The sequence below is a fragment of the Symphalangus syndactylus genome, chromosome 13, assembly GCF_028878055.3.
Source record: "Symphalangus syndactylus isolate Jambi chromosome 13, NHGRI_mSymSyn1-v2.1_pri, whole genome shotgun sequence".
NCBI classification, from domain to species: domain Eukaryota; kingdom Metazoa; phylum Chordata; class Mammalia; order Primates; family Hylobatidae; genus Symphalangus; species Symphalangus syndactylus.
The window spans coordinates 39982102-39999804 of NC_072435.2; the positions used below are offsets into that span (position 1 = coordinate 39982102).

Below are 17703 nucleotides of genomic sequence, written 5' to 3' on the forward strand. Positions count from 1 at the left end.
CGTCCGGGCTTGGCACGAGACGTAGAGTGGGTTCGGCCACGTGGACTGCGCGTCCTGGGAACCTGTGGAGTCGGGTTGGATGCGCATGCGCATGTCCCTTTTTCCGGGGGAGGCTCCGCCCACGGTCCCGCCTCCCTCAAGTGCGCGCGGACCCCCAGCTCCCCATGAGTTGAGCTGGGCTTGGCTGCTGTACCATGACTCTGGAGGCGATCCGCTACTCGCGGGGCTCCCTGCAGATCCTAGACCAGCTGCTACTGCCCCAGCAGAGCCGCTACGAGGCGGTGGGCTCGGTGCGCCAGGCCTGGGAGGCCATCCGCGCCATGAAGGTGCAGCGGGGCGGCGGGGCGGCCAGGCTGGAGGTGGGAGTGCGCCCGCGCCTGCAGCTTCCGACGCCCGAATCCCTGCCCCGCAGGTGCGGGGCGCCCCGGCCATAGCCCTGGTGGGCTGTCTCAGCCTCGCCGTGGAGCTGCAGGCGGGCGCCGGGGGACCCGGACTCGCTGCGCTCGTGGCCTTCGTGCGCGACAAGCTGAGCTTTCTCGTCACCGCCCGGCCCACCGCTGTCAACATGGCCCGCGCCGCCCGCGACCTGGCTGATGCTGCAGCCCAGGAGGCCGAACGGGAGGGCGCTACGGAGGAGGCGGTCCGGGAGAGGTACGGGGATCTGGTACCAGACGCTGCGCTGAGCAGGAATTATATTGACTCTTTTTAAGTACAGTGACCCACTATACAGATGGGGAAACTGAGGCACGGCGACATTAAGTCCCTTGTCCAGGGACCCAAAGATGGGGCCCGGAGTCTAGCCTGGGCAGCCTGGCCCCGAAACCCAACTCCTTAATCGTGCCTCCCCTGAATACACGCAGCCCCTTATCCACCCTTGGAGGCCCTTTTTGGTGTCACCTTGTTCTCTTGGTTTCTGCTTTTGAGGAACTTTTCTTCCTGTGCTGGTCCCCTTCCTGCCATCTTTTTTCCCCCTACTTCCCTTCTGCTCCACCCCCTCCCCGCAATGTCACTACCCCACCAAGCTCGATCCTGCCTTAGAGCCTTGCACGTGTCATTGGTGCGGACCAGGTATCCATAGCGCCCTCCTGCACCATCCTATATGATCCAGCTCACCCGCTGCTCTCTGTTGCCTGATTCTGCCGTCTTTTCCTTCATTTTGTTATCTCTTCATCAGCTGACTTACTCACCCCAGTGTCAACTCCATAGGGGCAGAGATTGTCTTGTTTACTACTGGGTCACACCGGAACTGCTTGATAAACATGTCTTTGCATGAATGAATGGGAGTGACACTTCAGTGGCCGTGGCACAAGGGTCCAGGCCCCACAGCAGTGAGAGGCTTTGAGCAGGAGGGCTTCAGGACAGCAGCGTTGGGCAGAGAGGAGGCGTTGGCCTGGGCCCTGGGGCCTGGTGGCTGGTGCTGAAAACTCCTTGTCGCCCCAGAGTGATCCGCTGCGCTGAGGACATGCTGGAGAAAGACCTCAGAGACAACCGAAGCATTGGGAACCTAGGAGCCTGCCACCTCCTGGAGCGGGTGGCCCCCAGCGGTGGCAAGGTGACTGTGCTGACCCACTGTAACACCGGTGCTCTGGCCACCGCTGGCTATGGTACAGCCCTAGGTGAGAGGGCCTCCTCAGGGGGTAGGGGAGGGCCTTCTAGGACCTTTTTTGGATACAAGAGAAAGAACCCCAAACCCAAACCACTTTATCCACACAAAAAAAATGTGAAGGTGTTAGTTCTAGTACAGAAACACTTATACTGTTGGCTTCAGGTATGGCTGGATTAAGGGGCTCAACCAGTAGCATCAGGACCTATCTATCTCTGTTCTTCAGCTCTGCCCTCCTTCATCTTCAGGTTCCATGGGCTGGCAGGGGGCTGTTAGGGTTCAAATCATGAGGAAAAGAGCCTCCTGTACTAGAAAAGTCTCCATGTATCTCAGGGGTCCACTAGGGCACCTGCCCATGCCAGAGCAGTCATTCGATGGGCCCCGCCTGAGCCATATGCCTAGAGCCAGGGCAGGACGTGGACTCCAAGAGGAACTGGGAAGAAGGGAGTGAACAGAGAAAGATCAGGTAGCTGTGACCAGGAGACAGGGGGAGTGGGCCGTAGGGGGCCAAGGCAGCAGATTCCACTTGACCCTAAATTCCCCCGGAAATTTCCCTACCTGCCTGAGTCCCACCTTCATCCCTGGAAGTGAGGCCTTGATGGAAAGACCTCTGCCTTTGATTCATTCACTCACCCAGCATTTAGTAAGCACCTGCTGTGGCTCAGACACTGCCATTTTCTGGGGACGCAGCAGTGAACAAAACAGACAAAATCTCTACTCTCAGGGGTCCCAGGGCTGACCTGGTGATCCACCCGCCTCAGCCTCCCAAAGTGCTAGGATTACAGGCATGAGCCACCACACCCGGCCCAAATATTTTCAATCCACATGGTTGAGTCCATGGATGGAGAACCCACAGAAAAGGGGAGCTGCCTGTACACATGAGGTGTTAGAAGGTGATAAATGCTAAGGACAGAGAGCAGGAAACTGGAAGTGTGGGGATTGCTATGCAAAACTGATATATCAGGGAAGGCTTCACCGAGAAGGTGTCCTTTAAACAGACATGAAACGGAGCTATGCGAGCATTGGGAAGAGCATACCAGGCAGAGGGAACTGCCACTGCGAGGGCCCCTGGGTGGGACTGTGCTCGGTAAGCCTTTGGCAATCCACGCCCAGACTAGGAGCCTGCACCCCTGACCAATGGACCACCCTGTCTGTTTGCCCCTCCCCTGGGCCTTCTGGTGCGTGGGGCCCCGGCAGGTGTGATCCGCTCACTGCACAGCCTGGGCCGCCTGAAGCACGCCTTCTGCACGGAGACCCGGCCCTACAACCAGGGAGCCCGGCTGACGGCCTTTGAGCTGGTCTATGAGCAGATCCCTGCCACCCTTATCACCGACAGCATGGTGGCTGCTGCCATGGCCCATAGGGGCGTGTCAGGTAAGCAGATGGTAAGCCCTGGGGGGTAAGCCCTGGGGGCGGGGCTCTGGAGCATGGGTCCAGGTAATGACCCCCAACTTCTCACACGCCCCCTCCCCAGCTGTGGTCGTGGGAGCTGACCGCGTGGTTGCCAATGGCGACACAGCAAACAAGGTGGGCACCTACCAGCTGGCCATTGTCGCCAAGCACCACGGCATTCCCTTCTATGTGGCTGCCCCCAGCTCTTCATGTGACCTCCGTCTGGAGACCGGCAAGGAGATCATTATTGAAGAGCGACCAGGCCAGGAGCTGACCGATGTTAATGGGGTCCGGATTGCGGCACCCGGTAAGCTGCCGCCTCAGAAAGGGGACACTCCAGCTCCTGGGCACTTCATGGAGGCAGGTGATATGCAGGGCCTTGTCATCCTTCTGGAACATACACAGCTCCTACAAGCCACTTTTTCTTCTTTCTTTTTTTTGAGATGGAGTCCTGCTCTGTCCCTCAGGCTGGAGTGCAGTAGCGCGATCTCAGCTCACTGCAACCTCCACTTCCCAGGCTCAAGCAATTCGCCTGCCTCAGCCTTCCGAGTAGCTGGGCGCCACCGTGCCTGGCTAATTTTTGTATTTTTAGAGAGACGGGGTTTCAACATGTTGACCAGGCTATTTATAAACTACTGACCTCAAGCAATCAGCCTGCCTCTGCCTCCCAAAGCTCTAGGATTACAGGTGTGAGCCACCACGCGCCTGGCCCAGGTCACTTCTTCTAACAGGTGCATCCTGGAGATCAGATCCAATGTCGCAATTTACAACTAACCCGTTATATGAATGATCTTGAGCAACTGTCTTGCTATTCTCCACTTAGGTTTTCTTAAGAGGAAATAAGAATATCTGGCTGGCCATGTGTTTGTAAAGAAAAACCAAGACAGCCAGGCAAGGTGGCTCACACCTGTAATCCCAGCACTTTGGGAGGCCAGGATGGGCAGATCACAAGGTCAGGAGTTCGAGACCAGCCCGGTCAACATAGTGAAACCCCATCTCTACTAAAAATATAAAAATTAGCCAGGCATGGTGGCACCTGCCTGTAGTCCCAGCTACTCAGGAGGCTGAGGCAGGAGAATCACTTGAACCTGAGAGGCGGAGGTTGTGGTGAGCTGAGATTGCACCATTGCACTCCAGCCTGGGCAACAGAGCGAGATTCTGTCTCAAAAAGAAAAAGAAAAGAAAAAGCAAGATATTTCTAAACTTATTTTTATTTTTATTTGTTTATTTTCATACAGATAGGGTCTCGCTACGTTCCCCAGGCTGGTCTCAAACTCCTGGCTTCAAGCGATCCTCCTGCCCCAGCCTCCCAAAGCACTGAGATTACAGGTGTGAGCTACCATGCCTTGCTGCAAGACTTTGCCTAGCTACCTATACTTCCTGGCTGTGCAACCGTTACCAAGTTCCCTAAATTCTCTAATTCCCTAAGATCCTCACTGGTCCTGTCTGTAAAATTGGCTATGGCTAGAACCTGCTGCATAAACCCAAGGGCCATCAGTGAATTAACCCACAGGACGTTTAGATCAATGACTGGCCCTTTAAATATCAGTTCATGCACTCAGATGCAGTGGCTCATGCCTATAATCCCAACACTTTGGGAGGCAGAGGTGGGCGGATCACTTAAGGTCAGGCGTTCCAGACCAGCCTAGCCAACAGAACGAAACCAGGTCTCTACTAAAAAAATACAAAAATTAGTCAGGCATGGTGGCATGTGCCTGTAGTCCCATCTACTTGGGAGGCTGAGGCATGAGAATTGCTTGAACCCAGGACGCAGAGGTTGCAGTAAGTTGAGACTGCACCACTGCACTCCAGTCTGGGCAACAGAGCGAAACTCCACCTCAAAAAAAAAAAAAAGGCCAGGTGCCTTGGCTCACACCTGTAATCCCAGCACTTTGGGAGGCCAAGGCAGGCAGATCACCTGAGGTTGGGAGTTCAAGACCAGCCTGACCAACATGGAGAAACCCCGTCTCTACTAAAAATACAAAATTAGCCAGGCATGGTGGCGCATGCCTGTATTCCCAGCTACTTGGGAGGCTGAGGCAGAAGAATTGCTTGAACCCAGTAGGCAGAGGTTGCAATGAGCCAAGATAGCGCCACAGCACTCCAGCCTGGGCAATAAAAGTGAAACTCCATCTCAAAAAAAAAAAAAAAAATAGTTCATGAAATACTAGCATGAACCAATATTAGCATTATGGGGCCAGGTACAGTGGCTTACACCTGAAATTCCAGCATTTTGGGAGGCTGAGGCGGGCGGATCACCTGAGGTCAGGGGTTCGAGACCAGCCTGGCCAATGTGGTGAAACCCCGTCTCTACTAAAAATACAAAAAAAACATTAGCCGGGCGAGGTGGCAGGCGCCTGTAATCCCAACTACTCGGGAGGCTGAGGCAGGAGAATCGCTTGAACCTGGGAGGCACAGGTTGCAGTGAGTTGAGATCGTGTCACTGCACTCCAGCCTAGGTGACAAGAGTAAAACTCCATCTCAAGAAAACAAAAAACAAAAAAACAGCCAGGCATGGTGGTGCACATCTGTGGTCCCAGCTGCTCAGGAGGCTGCGGCAGAAGAATCGCTTGAACCCAGGAGGTAGAGGTTACACTGAGCCGAGATCGCACCACTGTACTACAGCCTGGGTGACAGAATGAGACTCTGTGTCAAAAAAAATAATAATAATTAAAAATAAAACTAAAAAAATAAGTGGGATAGGCCAGGTGCAGCAGTTCACGCCTGTAATCCCAGCACTTTGGGAGGCCAAGGCAGGCAGATCACCTGAGGTCGGGAGTTTGAGACCAGCCTGACCAACATGGAAAAACCTCATCTCTACTAAAAATACTGGCCCGGCATGGTGGTGCATGCCTGTAATCCCAACTACTCAGGAGGCTGAGGCAGGAGAATCGCTGGAAACCCGGGAGGTGGAGGTTGCGGTGAGCCGAGATCGCGCCATTGCACTCCAGCCTGGGCAACAAGAGCAAAACTACATCTCACAAAAAATAAAAAAATAAGTGGCATAGATGCGTATAGGACTTTGAATTCTTCTTGGGGAGTGACAGTCTAGGAGCGGTGGCGAGTCTAAACTTACTATTGAGTACAGTGTCCATGCCTGCATGTACTTTTGGGGTAAGAATCCTCAGGTTCTCAAGGACTCCCCAATTCCAAGAACCACTGTGGTAGAAACAGATGACCACAACTTGAGAAATTTCATAGAAGCAAATTCTTGCCTCCTTGCCTCCCCTCTCTCCCCTGCAGGGATTGGAGTTTGGAATCCTGCCTTCGATGTCACCCCCCATGACCTCATCACTGGCGGCATCATCACAGAACTGGGGGTCTTTGCCCCTGAGGAGCTCCGGGCAGCCCTAACCACCACCTCTTCCAGGGATGGAACCCTAGATGGATGCTAGATGTAACCAACTCAGCTCTCCCTAGCCTGCCTCTCTAGGTTTTTTAATACATTTCTTGAATGGCTACCCAAAAGCTGACCTTCCTGCCCCTGACCACACTTGTTCCTAGTGCAGGGAGCTCAGACAGGGCCTTCCATCTAGAGCCCAGCATCTAGAGCCAAGCTGCCCAGATTCAAATCCTGACTCCGACACCTTTTCCACTGTATGATCTTGGGCAAGTCACTTCGCCGCTCTGTGCCTTGGTTTCCTCATTTATAAAATGTGGGTAACAGGCCGGGCGCGATGGCTCACACCTGTAATCCCAGCACTTTGGGAGGCCGAGGCAGGTAGATCACAAGATCAGGAGATGGAGACCATCCTGGCTAACACGATGAAACCCTGTCTCTACTAAAAATACAAAAAATTAGCCGGGCATGGTGGCGGGCGCCTGTAGTCCCAGCTGCTTGGGAGGCTGAGGCAGGAGAATGGCGTGAGCCTGGGAGGCGGAGCTTGCAGTGAGCCGAGATTGCGCCACTGTACTCCAGCCTGGGCAACAGAGCGAGACTCTGTCTCAAAAAAAAATTAATTAATTAATTAATTAAAAAAATAAAAAATAAATGCGGATAACACTAGTACCTCCCTCTTAAGATCAGGGCTGGAGCTAGGGTGACACCTCCAGGGCAGAATTTTAAGAGGACACCAAAAAAGCTCAGCAACCAAGATAAAAAATATTTTAAAGCAATATTTTGTTTTGGGTTTTTTTTTTTTTTTTTTGAGACGGAGTATCACTCTGTCGCCCAGGCTGGAATGTAGTGGTGTGATCTCAGCTTATTGCAACCTGTGCCTCCCCGGTTCAAGCGATTCTCTTGCCTCAGCCTCCTGAGTAGCTGGGATTACAGGCATGCGCCACCACGCCCAGCTAATTTTTCTATTTTTAGTAAAGACATGATTTCACCATGTTGGCCAGGCTGGTCTCGAACTCCTGACCTCGAATGATCCCCCTGCCTCAGCCTCCCAAAGTGCTGGGACTACGGGCATGAGCCACTGCGCCTGAGCTTACAGCAGTATTTTTTAAAAATCAAAATTAATGCAAAAATCCATGATGAGGCCAGGCTTGGTGGCTCATGCCTGTAATTCCAGCACTTTGGGAGACCAAGATGGGAGGACCCTTGAGCCCAGGTGTTTGAGACCAGTTTGGGTAACATAGGAAGAGCTTGTCTCTACAAACAAAAATTTAAAAACAATGAGCTGGGCATGGGGCTCACACCTCTGGCCCCAGCTACTCAGGCTGAAGTGGGAGGATGGCTTGAGCCCAGGAGTTCAAGGATGCAGTGTGCTTTGATTGCACTACTGCACTTCATCCTAAGCAACAGAGTGAGACCCCATCTCTTTAAAAAAAAAAAAAAAAAAAAAATCCATGATGAACAAAACAAAACAAAATAAATATTTTTTTGAGACAGGGTCTTGCTCTGTTGCCCAGGCTGGAGTACAGAGGTGCCATCTCGGCTCACTGCAACCTCCGCCTCCTGGGTTCAAGCGACTCTCCTGCTTCAGCCTCCCGAGTAGCTGGGATTACAGGAGCCCGGCACTATGCCTGGCTAATTTTTGTATTTTTATAGAGACACCATGTTAGTCATGGCTGGTCTCGAACTCCTGACCTCGGGTGATCCGCACGCCGCGGCCTTCCAAAGTGCTGGGATTACAAGCATGAGCCACCGTGCCCGGCCTAAATAAAATTTTGAAGAGGCTAGAGCCCCGCACTTGTGCCTTGAGCTTACCTCAACACCCTGGTTCCACTAAAACTTTATTGACAAAATTATGCTGCTGGTCTGCAGGATGTAGTTTAACAATTTGATTATTTTGGATATTGTTTACGGTTACCAAAGTTTTTGGACCTTAAATTCTGTACCAGAGGTGAGTGCCGCACCCTAACCTTGTCTGAGTTTTTATGTGTAAAGATCATAAAACGTTGTAAGTTTTCTAAAACACATAACCTCTCAATAAACGTTAGCTTATCATTGTCACCTTTTTGTTCGTAATGTTTGAAAACTCCAGCTGTGATCCACTACCTTTGTGGACTGCTGTCTCTTTAACTCTGTGCCACGTTGTATCCCGTGAGCTCTTGCGTTTTTCCGCCCCGCTGTATCCCATGGTTCCCTGTGCCTTCCGGCTACGACTGCTTACAGCCCCGCCTCTTCCTCTGTGTGCCGGACCATGGCGCAGGGGCAGCGCAAGTTCCAGGCGCACAAACCCACAAAGAGCAAGACAGCAGCGGCGGCCTCTGAAAAGAATCGGGGCCCAAGGAAAGGCGGTAAGGAGCGGCCCGGGGACTTGGGGGCGAGGTGGACCCCCGGCTTCCCGGCCTCACGTGAGCATGTCGTTCCCCAGGTCGTGTTATCGCTCCGAAGAAGGCGCGCGTCGTGCAGCAGCAAAAGCTCAAAAAGGTGTGCGGGGACGAGAGATGGAGCCCGGAGGGCGGCGAGTAGCGAGGGGTGGAGCCCAGAGGACGGCGTGAGGCGAGGGGTGGAGCCCGGGGGTCGGTGAGGAGAGAGGGTGGATCCTGGGGACGAGCTAGGAGCTAGGGGATAGAGCCAGGGGCCGCGTTAGGAGCGAAGGATGGAGCCCGGGGCGCAGAGAGAGGGGCAAGAGGTGGAAGCTGGCGAGGGATAGGGGCTGGGGGACGTGCTAGGGACGAGAGATGAAATCTGGAGGCCGGCGAGGGAAGGAGCACAGGGATCGGCAAAGGGCAAGGGATGAGGCCTGGAGGACTCCCAGCTCCGTGAGCCTCCCTTTTCTTCCTTGTGCAAGGGGTGCAGGAACACCACTTACCACTTCAACAGGGCCTCGTAAAAGCAAGACCTGCGGCGCAAAAAGTGTTCCAATAACGCCAGCCTCTTGCTGTTACTGTTTTCTTAAATGGAACTCAGGAAGACAGCGAGATGACATGGGAAGGGAATTGAAAGCCCAGCTTTGTAAACCTAGAACAGCAGAGGGCTCAAAGAAGCGTGAGGTGCGTTGGTTATCGTCATTTTTTTTTGAGTCAGGGTCTCACTGTTGCCCAGGCTGGAGTGCAGTGGCCCCATTATAGCTCAGTGCAGCCTCAACCTCCTGGACTTAGGCAATCTTTCCGTCTCAGCCTCCCGAGTAGGTAGAATTGCAGGTGCGCGCCAATACGCGGATAATTTTTTTTTTTTTTTTTGTATTTTTGGTAGAGACAGGTTTCACTATGCTGCCCGGGCTGGTCTTGAACTCCTGGCCTCAAGCCATCCTCCCGCCTCTGCCTCCCAAAGTGCTGGGATTACAGGCGTGAGCCACCCTGTGGTTGTTTTTAAGTGCAACATTTATATGTAGATGGGTAAGGTTGAGCTTGTAAAGAAGTTGGAAGGAGATTTAAAACTGGTTTTGGTGGGAGTCAAACCTGGGTTTGAATTGTACTCCACAGTAAACAGCCCTCTGATCTTGAGCAAATTGTTTCGTCTCCCCAAAGTGTCGGTTTTCTCAGAACTGGGTACCCAGCGGCCCGCTTACTTCAATGGAGTGAGGAATCTCATGGTCACCTTGTACTCAGCACGTCCAAAACCAAGTTCCTGATCCTCCCTTCCCATTCTGCCCTCCTCCCCCTGTGATCACTTCCTTCCCAATGCCATAGGTCATCCTTGAATCCCTCCTTTCTGTCACATCCCGGTCTCATCCCATTTGTTTTGTTTTGTTTTTTTGAGATGGAGTCTCGCTCTGTTGCCCAGGCTGGAGTGCAGTGGCGTGATCTTGGCTTAGTGCAACCTCTGCCTCCTGGATTCAAACGATTCTCTTCCTTCAGCCTCCCGAGTAACTGGGATTACAGGCGTGCACCACCACACCTGGCTAATTTTTGTATTTTTAGTAGAGGTGGGGTTTCACCATGTTGGCCAGGCTGGTCTTGAACTCCTGATCTCATGATCTGCCTGCCTCGGCCTACCAAAGTGCTGGGATTACAGGCATGAGCCACTGTGCTCACCCCTATTTTGCCCTTAGAATCAATCCAGAATCCACCCGCCTCCCACCTCCTTGGCCCCTACCTGGTCCCACCCACATCATTTCCCACCGGGACCAGTGCAGCCACCTTCTCCCTTGTCTCCTAGATCCCACCTGGTCCTCTCACAGAAGCCAGAGGGTGCCCATGAGCACCTGAGTTGGTTCCCTCCCTCCTTGGCTCAGAATCCTCCATGGCTTCCACCTCACCCAGGAAAAAGGCCCAGTCCTCACTCAGCCACAAGGCCCTGCAGAATCTGCCCTCGTCTCCTTCCACCCTCTCCTCTGCTAACTCCCTCTAGCCTTACTGGCCCCTGACCCCTCCTTCCCGGAGCCCTTCCGGGGCTCCTTGTCCCACCTGAGAACTTTTGCACTGGCTGTCTCCTCTGCCTGGATTCCTCTCCCAATAATCCACACTGCTCCCTTCTTCCAACTCGCTTCAAAGAGGCCTGCCTTGATGGTGACCTGTACCCGTCCCTCCTCACTCGTGTTTCCTTTTTGCCATAGCAGCGCTTACCATCCTTTAACAGTGTAACATATTACGCCACTGACGCTTATATTGTCCCGGTACACGCACTGAATTCCGGCTCCATGACCCCTGTGCCCAGGCACCTGGTTAGCTGTCCCAATGCTGGTGGTCATTGGAACTTCTTCTTTCTTTTTTTTTTTTTTTTTTTTTTTTTGAGATGGAGTTTCGTTCTTGTTGCCCAGGCTGGAGTGCAGTGGTGCGGTCTGGGCTCACTGCAACCTCTGCCTCCCGCGTTCAAGCAATTCTCCTGCCTCAGCCTCCTGAGTAGCTGGGATTACAGGCGTCCGCCACCACACCTGGCTACTTTTTGTGTTTTTAGTAGAGATTGGGTTTCACCATGTTGGCCAGCCTGGTCTAGAGCTCCTGACCTCAGGTGATGCGCCTGCCTTGGCCTCCCAGGGTGCTGGGATTACAGCCACTGCACCCAGCTGGAACTTTTTTTTTCTTTGAGACAGGGTCTCATGCTGTCCCCCAGGCTGCAGTGTAGTGGAATGATCATAGCTCACTGCAGCCTGGACCTCCTGGGCTCGACCACCCAAATAGCTGAGACGAGAGGCACACACCACCACACTGTGCTAATTTTTTATTAGCTGTACAGATGCAGTCTCGCTATGTTGCCCAGGCTGGTCTTGAGTTCCTGGGCTCAAGTGATCTTCCTGCCTTAGCCTTGCAAAGTGCTGGGATTACAGGCTTGAGCCACCACACCCAGGCCATTGGAACTCAGAGCGGCAGGGCAGGGGCAGTCTGGGAAAGGCGACTGAGCCACCAGTTTGGGGTTCACACTGCTGGTTTTGCCCCACGCCTGTGCCTTATTTGCCAGCTCCCTTGCCAACTCCTCAGATCCTCAGCTTGCCGTCTGCAAAGCAGAGATGACCTGGGGCAGAGGAGGCTGCCCATCTAGAGGCTGGGACCAGAGGCTGTGGGCACACTGGATCCCATGTGGTTTAGGGACCTGGGCAACCAGTGCCTCCAGTGTCTCCTGGCTGCAGCAGACTGTTTCCCATCCATAAGATGGGCATGAGCAGAGGTTTAGAAGCAAAGGTGCAGAGGTGAGGATTTTTGTGTGTGTGGAGGACCGGGAGAGTGCAGGACTTAAACCCTAGCCACCAGACCCACACTCAAGTGCGGTTCTAGGGGATAGTTGCTGAACTAGCCCCCTGCGAGCTCTAGCCAGGAAGAGGGTGACTGGTCAGGCCCTCTCTCAGCCCCAGGTCACAATCTGACTGCCCTGTGTTTGTCCCTCAGAACCTAGAAGTCGGGATCCGGAAGAAGATCGAACATGATGTGGTGATGAAAGCCAGCAGCAGCTTGCCCAAAAACCTGGCACTGCTGAAGGCCCCGGCCAAGAAGAAAGGGGCAGCTGCTGCCACCTCCTCCAAGACACCTTCCTGAGGACGCTGGCCCCAGCGCAGGCCAACACCCCACCCCCTACCTCCATATGGGACCTTGCAAGTCATCCCACAGGCTGCACTGTCAGGAAGAGAGGACCCTGTCCCCCAGCACTGGGCTTCACCTAGAACTTCAGTGGGGGCCAAGGGTGCTGAGAACCCAGCAATGACCAGGAAGATACAGTCACCAACTTCATCTGTCCCCGTGCCCCTTCCCAGGTCCTGCCTCCACAGGTTTAACCCAGAACAATAAACCTGGCTTTGTCATCCCTCTTGCAGTCCTGTGTTCGAGTGAGCAGGCCAGATGAGCCCACAAGTCTCCACGAGTGACGTGGCCGGGCATGCCCCACCCCACCCCACCGCCTTTAGCAGCCACGTGCCCGGGGACAGCTGGGCTTCTACACCTCTGGCCCTGAGCCTGAGAGCCGGGAAAGAGTCTTTTCTCCATTTAACCCCGGGTGACTCACTCCCTCCTCCTGGCCAGTCCTCAGCCCTGGGGACACAACCAGAGTCAAGTTGGAATTGGACATCAGTAGGTCAGATGCCACCCCACAGGACCAAGGTGCTGATTAAACCAGAATACATTCAGAAACCACGTGGTACTACCTGGTTAAAGAGTGCCAACTGTAAGGGAGTCAGGACAGCCAGCGGTAGTGCTACCTATGAGCCAGGCCACACTGTTGCCCAGGCTGGAGTGCAGTGGTGCAATCATAGCTCACTGCAGTCTCCATGTCCCAGGCTCAAGCGATCCTCCCACCTCAGCCTCCCAAGTAGTTAGAACTACAGGCATGCACTACCACACCCAGCTGATTTATTGCTTTTTGTAGAGATGGGGTCTTGCTAAGTTGTCCAGGCTGGTCTCAACTTCATGGCCTCCAGCAATCCTCTTGCCTTGGCCTCCCAGAGTGCTGAGATTACAGGTGTGATCCACCACGCCCCACCAGTTCTAATGCGTTATAAATGTCATCTAGCAGGATGCCCTGTTGAGGTCCTGCATAACATTCCAGAGTGGAATTGACCCTGTAGTTGGCAGAGTCCCGATCCATGCTGTCAGCTGACCCTCCGCTACCTGTCACTGTCACCAGACCAGAATTCACTTCTGCCCATCCTGGAGTTCCTCCATCTCCAAATTGTTTGAGTCTGTTGTACCACACAGTGCCTATGGAATATTCTGGGATCTCTGGCCTGATAATCTTCCTTTTCTCCCTTCACTGGATCCAGGTCAAGGTCACAGCACAGGGAAAAGACGGGCTGTAGTCAGGGTGATACTGAACTGCTGTCTTTGGGGAGTGGTACCTGTGCATACAGTCAGCTTCTACCCTGAGACAGGGTGGGGTGACTGGTTCCCTAGTGGCTTATCCTCTCCTGGTCACCTCACCTACCAAGGAGACAGAGGTGCTGGGTCACCAGCAGCTACCCCCAAACCCCATCTCAAGTGTGTTTTCTGGGTTCCACATGGTGACAGTCAAGACTTTGCCAATTTTTTTTTTTTTTTTTTTTTTTAAGACAGAGTCTTGCTCTGTAGTCCAGGCTGGAGTGCAGTGACATGATCTTGGCTCACTGCTACCTCTGCCTCCCAGGCTCCAGCGATCCTCACACCTCAGCCTCCCAAGTAGCTGGGATTATAGGCATGTGCCACCACGCCCAGCTAATTTTTGTATTTTTAGTAGACATGGGGTTTCACCATGTTGACCAGGCTGGTCTCGAACTCCTGACCTCAAATGATCCACCCACCTCAGCCTCCCAAAATGCTGGGATTACAGGCTGTATAGAGGGGAAAAACAGTTCAGTGGTTCTTCAGTAAGTTCATTGTGGAGTTAGCCTATGACCCAGCAATTCTGCTCCTAGGTATATTCCCAGAAGAATGGAAGACAGATGTTCACTCACAGATTTGCATGTAAATAGCAGCACTGCTCACAATAGCTAAAAGGGACACAGGCCAGGTGCAGTGGCTCACGCCTGTAATCCCAGCACTTTGAGAGGCTGAGGCAGGCAGATCATCATGAGGTCAGGAGTTCAAGACCTGCCTGACCAACAGGGTGAAACCCCATCTCTATTAAAAATAGAAAAATTCGGGGGGAGGGGGGAGGGACAGCATTAGGAGATACACCTAATGCTAAATGACGAGTTAATGGGTGCAGGAAATCAACATGGCACATGGATACATATGTAACAAACCTGCACATTGTGCACATGTACCCTAAAACCCTAAAGTATAATAAAAAAAAAAAAAATACAAAAAAAAAAATACAAAAAAAAAAAATAGAAAAATTGGCTGGGCATGGTGGCTCACGCCTGTAATTCCAGCACTCTGGGAGGCCAAGGCAGGCAGATCACCTGAGGTTGAGTAGTCTCAATCTCCTGACCTCGTGATCCGCCCGCCTCGGCCTCCCAAAGTGCTGGGATTACAAGCGTGAGCCACCGTGCCCAGCCACAAAAGGCTACATCTTGAATCATCCCACTTATGTGAAATGTCCCAAACAGACAAATCCATGGGGGCAGAAAGCAGATGAGTGGTTGCCAGGGGCTGAGGGAGCGGGAATGGGGTTTCTTTTCAAGGGGGATGAAAATGTCCTGGAGTCAGAAGTGATTGTACAACATTGTGGTTATACTGAACTGTACACGTTAAAATGGTGCATTAGGCCGGGCGTGGTGGCTCACACCTGTAATCCCAGCACTTTGGGGGGCCAAGGCTGGTGGATCACTTGAGGCCAGGAGTTCGAGACTAGCATGGCCAATATGGCAAAACCCCAATTCTACTAAAAATACAAAAATTAGCCGGGCGTGGTGGTGAGTGTGGTGAGTGCCTGTAATCCCAGCCACTTGGGAGGCTAAGGCAGGAGAATCACTTGAACCTGGGAGGTGGAGGTTGCAGTGAGCCAAGATGGTGCCACTGCATGTCAGCCTGGGTGACAGAGTGAGACATGGTCTCAAAAAATAATTAAAATAAAATGGTGAATTTTACCACCACCACCCCGCCCCGCACAAACATGCAGAGAGAAATTTCATTAAAAAGTCCTAACTTAGCATCTTGAAAAATCAGGAATTGGGGCAGTGGAAGCCGCATGAGATGGAAAGATTGAGTAGTCTGGCGTTTCCCAAGCTGCCAGGAAGGCCCCGCCCTTGTTGTTTCTGAACGGGGAGGGAGGGAATGGAGTATGAATGAGGCCCAGATCCCAGACTGAGGGATAAGGGTAGCTCTTTCCTTTCTGGGCTTCCCTTTCACAGCCAATCCCCAGCCTCTGTTCAGGGCCGGGGATTGGCTGTTCCAGCTCCCAGGGCACACATCCTTGGGCCCCACCTAGGGAACCTGGTTTCTCTGGCTGTCTGCCCACCTCAGGCAGTAATTGACTTCTTTCCTTGGTTTTGTTTTATTTTATTTTATTTTTTTTTTTTTTGGAGATGGAGTCTCCCTCTGTCACCCAGGCTGGAGTGCAGTGGCGCGATCTCGGCTCACTACAACCTCTGCCTCCCAGGTTCAAGTGATTCTCCTGCCTCAGCATCCCGAGTAGCTGGGGCTATAGGCACCCACCACCACACCCGGCTAATTTTTTTTTAGTAGAGATGGGGTTTCACCATGTTGGCCAGGCTGGTCTCCAACTCCTGACCTCTGGTGATCCGCCCACCTCGGCCTCCCAAAGTGCTGGGATTACAGATGTGAGCCACTGCGCCTGGACTGTTTTTTTTTGTTTGTTTTTTGTTTTTTGTTTTGGGAGATGGGGTCCCACTATGTTGTCCAGGCTGGTCTCAAACACTTCTACCTCAAGCGATCTTCCTGCCTTGGCCTCCCAAAGTGCTGGGATTACAGGCATGAGCCACCCAGCTGACTTAAGGCCTTTCAGGTAGGGCCACTTGGCTCATTCAGGATTTTTTTTTCAGAGCAGGAATGAAAGTTTAAAAAGCTTTAAAACAATAAGGAAAGGAAAGAAAGAAAGTATAACTTAGAAGAGGGCCAGACGGGTAACTTGAGAAACCAAGTTCTCCTCGTTCAGTACTTATTGTGGTTACTTTTATATTTTTTTAGAGACAGCGTCTTGCTGTGTCGTGACTGCAGTGGTCCGATCATAAGTCACTGCAAACTCAAACTCCTAGACTCAAGTGATCCTCCCACCTCAGCCTCCCTAGTAGTTGGAACCACAGGCATGCACCACCACGCCCAGCTAATTTTTTTATTTTCCGTAGAGACAGAGTCTCCCTATGTTGCCCAGACCGATTTTGGCCTCAAGCCATCCTCCCACTTCAGCCTCCCAAACTGCTGGGATTATAGACATGAGCCACCACACCCAGCTATTGTGACTACTTCATGCCAACCTCTCTTCTAGGCAGAACTAAGAACTAGCATTCAGGTTGGCCATGATGGTTCATGCCTGTAATCCCAGCACTTTGGGAGGCTGAGGCAGGTGGATCACTTGAGGTCAGGACTTCAAGACCAGCCTGGCCAACATGGTGAAACCCTGTCTCTACTAAAAATACAAAAATTGGCCGGCATCGTGGCACACGCCTATAATCCCAGCTACTCAAGAGGCTGAGGCAGGAGAATCGCTTGAACCCAGGAGGCAGAGGTTGCAGTGAGCTGAGATCATGCTACTGCACTCCACCTGGATGGCGGAGCGAGACTCTGTCTCAAAAAACAAAACAAAACAAACCTGACATTCCAGTGACAACAGAAAAAAGGGACAACACCAAGTTTGTATCCCCTTCCCATCCAGGCCACAGTCCTCCCTGCCTTTGCGCCCACAGTTCCTTCCCCTGAGACATCACCTCAGAGAAGCTTTCTTTGTCCCCTGCCCCCAGAAGTGACCTGTTTGATTGTCTTCTTAGCCAGGGTCACTTTCTGTGACTTTCCTCTGTTTCTACTTTGCTTCTCAAGGATCCCAACTCTCTTCGGGGCTGTGTCTCAAGCACCTAAAACAGCTCACAATAGGTACTCGATGAGCAGGTGTTTATTGAATGAAGGAACGGTTCCTTCTAAAACATTTTGTTTCAGTGAATGAGTTATGATTATTCAATGGTTCATTCAGCCTGTTAGCTATAAACAATATGCCCTTCCCGAGTACCTGATTCATATCATTGTCTTTGAACTATTTTACAACTCTGTAAGTTGTGAGAACTGATAGCAATACAATATAGTTCTTATCTACAGACGTGCAAATGTCATATCCTGTCCAGCCTAGAGGTTCAGTTGACAACCCTTATTCCCCTGTGGAAAACCCAATTTGCCTACACTCACACCTTTGCTTCAATAGCTTGATTTCTAAAGTGTCTTTTTCAAGGTCAGGCACCCTGGCTCACACCTGCAATCCCAGCACTTTGTGTGTGTTTGTGTGTGCTTTTTGTTGATGATGCTGTTGTTTTTTAGATAGTCTCGCTCTGTCACCCAGGCTGGAGTGCAATGGCATGATCGCAGCT

The 17703-nt window shown here is 52.3% G+C and overlaps 2 protein-coding genes across 5 annotated transcripts; both read left to right on the forward strand.

Moving 5' to 3' along the window:
* Positions 1-98: 98 nt before the first annotated feature.
* MRI1 (methylthioribose-1-phosphate isomerase 1) lies at positions 99-8393 on the forward strand. 3 transcript variants are annotated; one of them, XM_055238171.2, is made up of 6 exons: positions 99-326; positions 413-651; positions 1441-1616; positions 2801-2977; positions 3078-3302; positions 6239-8393. In XM_055238171.2, the coding sequence occupies exons 1-6, from the start codon at positions 195-197 to the stop codon at positions 6388-6390; spliced, it is 1101 nt and encodes a 366-aa protein (XP_055094146.1). In that variant the 5' UTR covers positions 99-194; the 3' UTR covers positions 6391-8393. The 3 variants fall into 3 exon arrangements, with proteins under 3 accessions (XP_055094146.1, XP_055094149.1, XP_055094148.1); XM_055238174.2 differs by lacking the exon at positions 1441-1616 and adding an exon at positions 2602-2688 and having other exon boundaries at positions 109-326; positions 2853-2977; XM_055238173.2 differs by lacking the exon at positions 1441-1616 and adding an exon at positions 2602-2690 and having other exon boundaries at positions 111-326.
* C13H19orf53 (chromosome 13 C19orf53 homolog) lies at positions 6991-12563 on the forward strand. Of its 2 annotated transcripts, none has more exons than XM_063616484.1 (3): positions 6991-8680; positions 8758-8909; positions 12152-12563. In XM_063616484.1, the coding sequence occupies exons 1-3, from the start codon at positions 8408-8410 to the stop codon at positions 12156-12158; spliced, it is 432 nt and encodes a 143-aa protein (XP_063472554.1). In that variant the 5' UTR covers positions 6991-8407; the 3' UTR covers positions 12159-12563. The 2 variants fall into 2 exon arrangements, with proteins under 2 accessions (XP_063472554.1, XP_055094157.1); XM_055238182.2 differs by having other exon boundaries at positions 8481-8680; positions 8758-8813.
* The last annotated feature ends 5140 nt before the right edge of the window (positions 12564-17703 follow it).

Excerpts from the sequence above, each read along its gene's own strand:
- MRI1 (XM_055238171.2), top strand. The coding sequence starts at position 195 with ATGACTCTGGAGGCGATCCGCTACTCGCGGGGCTCCCTGCAGATCCTA. Across the intron at positions 2,978-3,077 it reads GGCCCATAGGGGCGTGTCAG|CTGTGGTCGTGGGAGCTGAC; the intron begins GTAAGCAGATGG and ends CCCCCTCCCCAG. Across the intron at positions 3,303-6,238 it reads GGTCCGGATTGCGGCACCCG|GGATTGGAGTTTGGAATCCT; the intron begins GTAAGCTGCCGC and ends TCTCCCCTGCAG.
- C13H19orf53 (XM_063616484.1), top strand. The coding sequence starts at position 8,408 with ATGTTTGAAAACTCCAGCTGTGATCCACTACCTTTGTGGACTGCTGTC. Across the intron at positions 8,681-8,757 it reads TCGGGGCCCAAGGAAAGGCG|GTCGTGTTATCGCTCCGAAG; the intron begins GTAAGGAGCGGC and ends GTCGTTCCCCAG.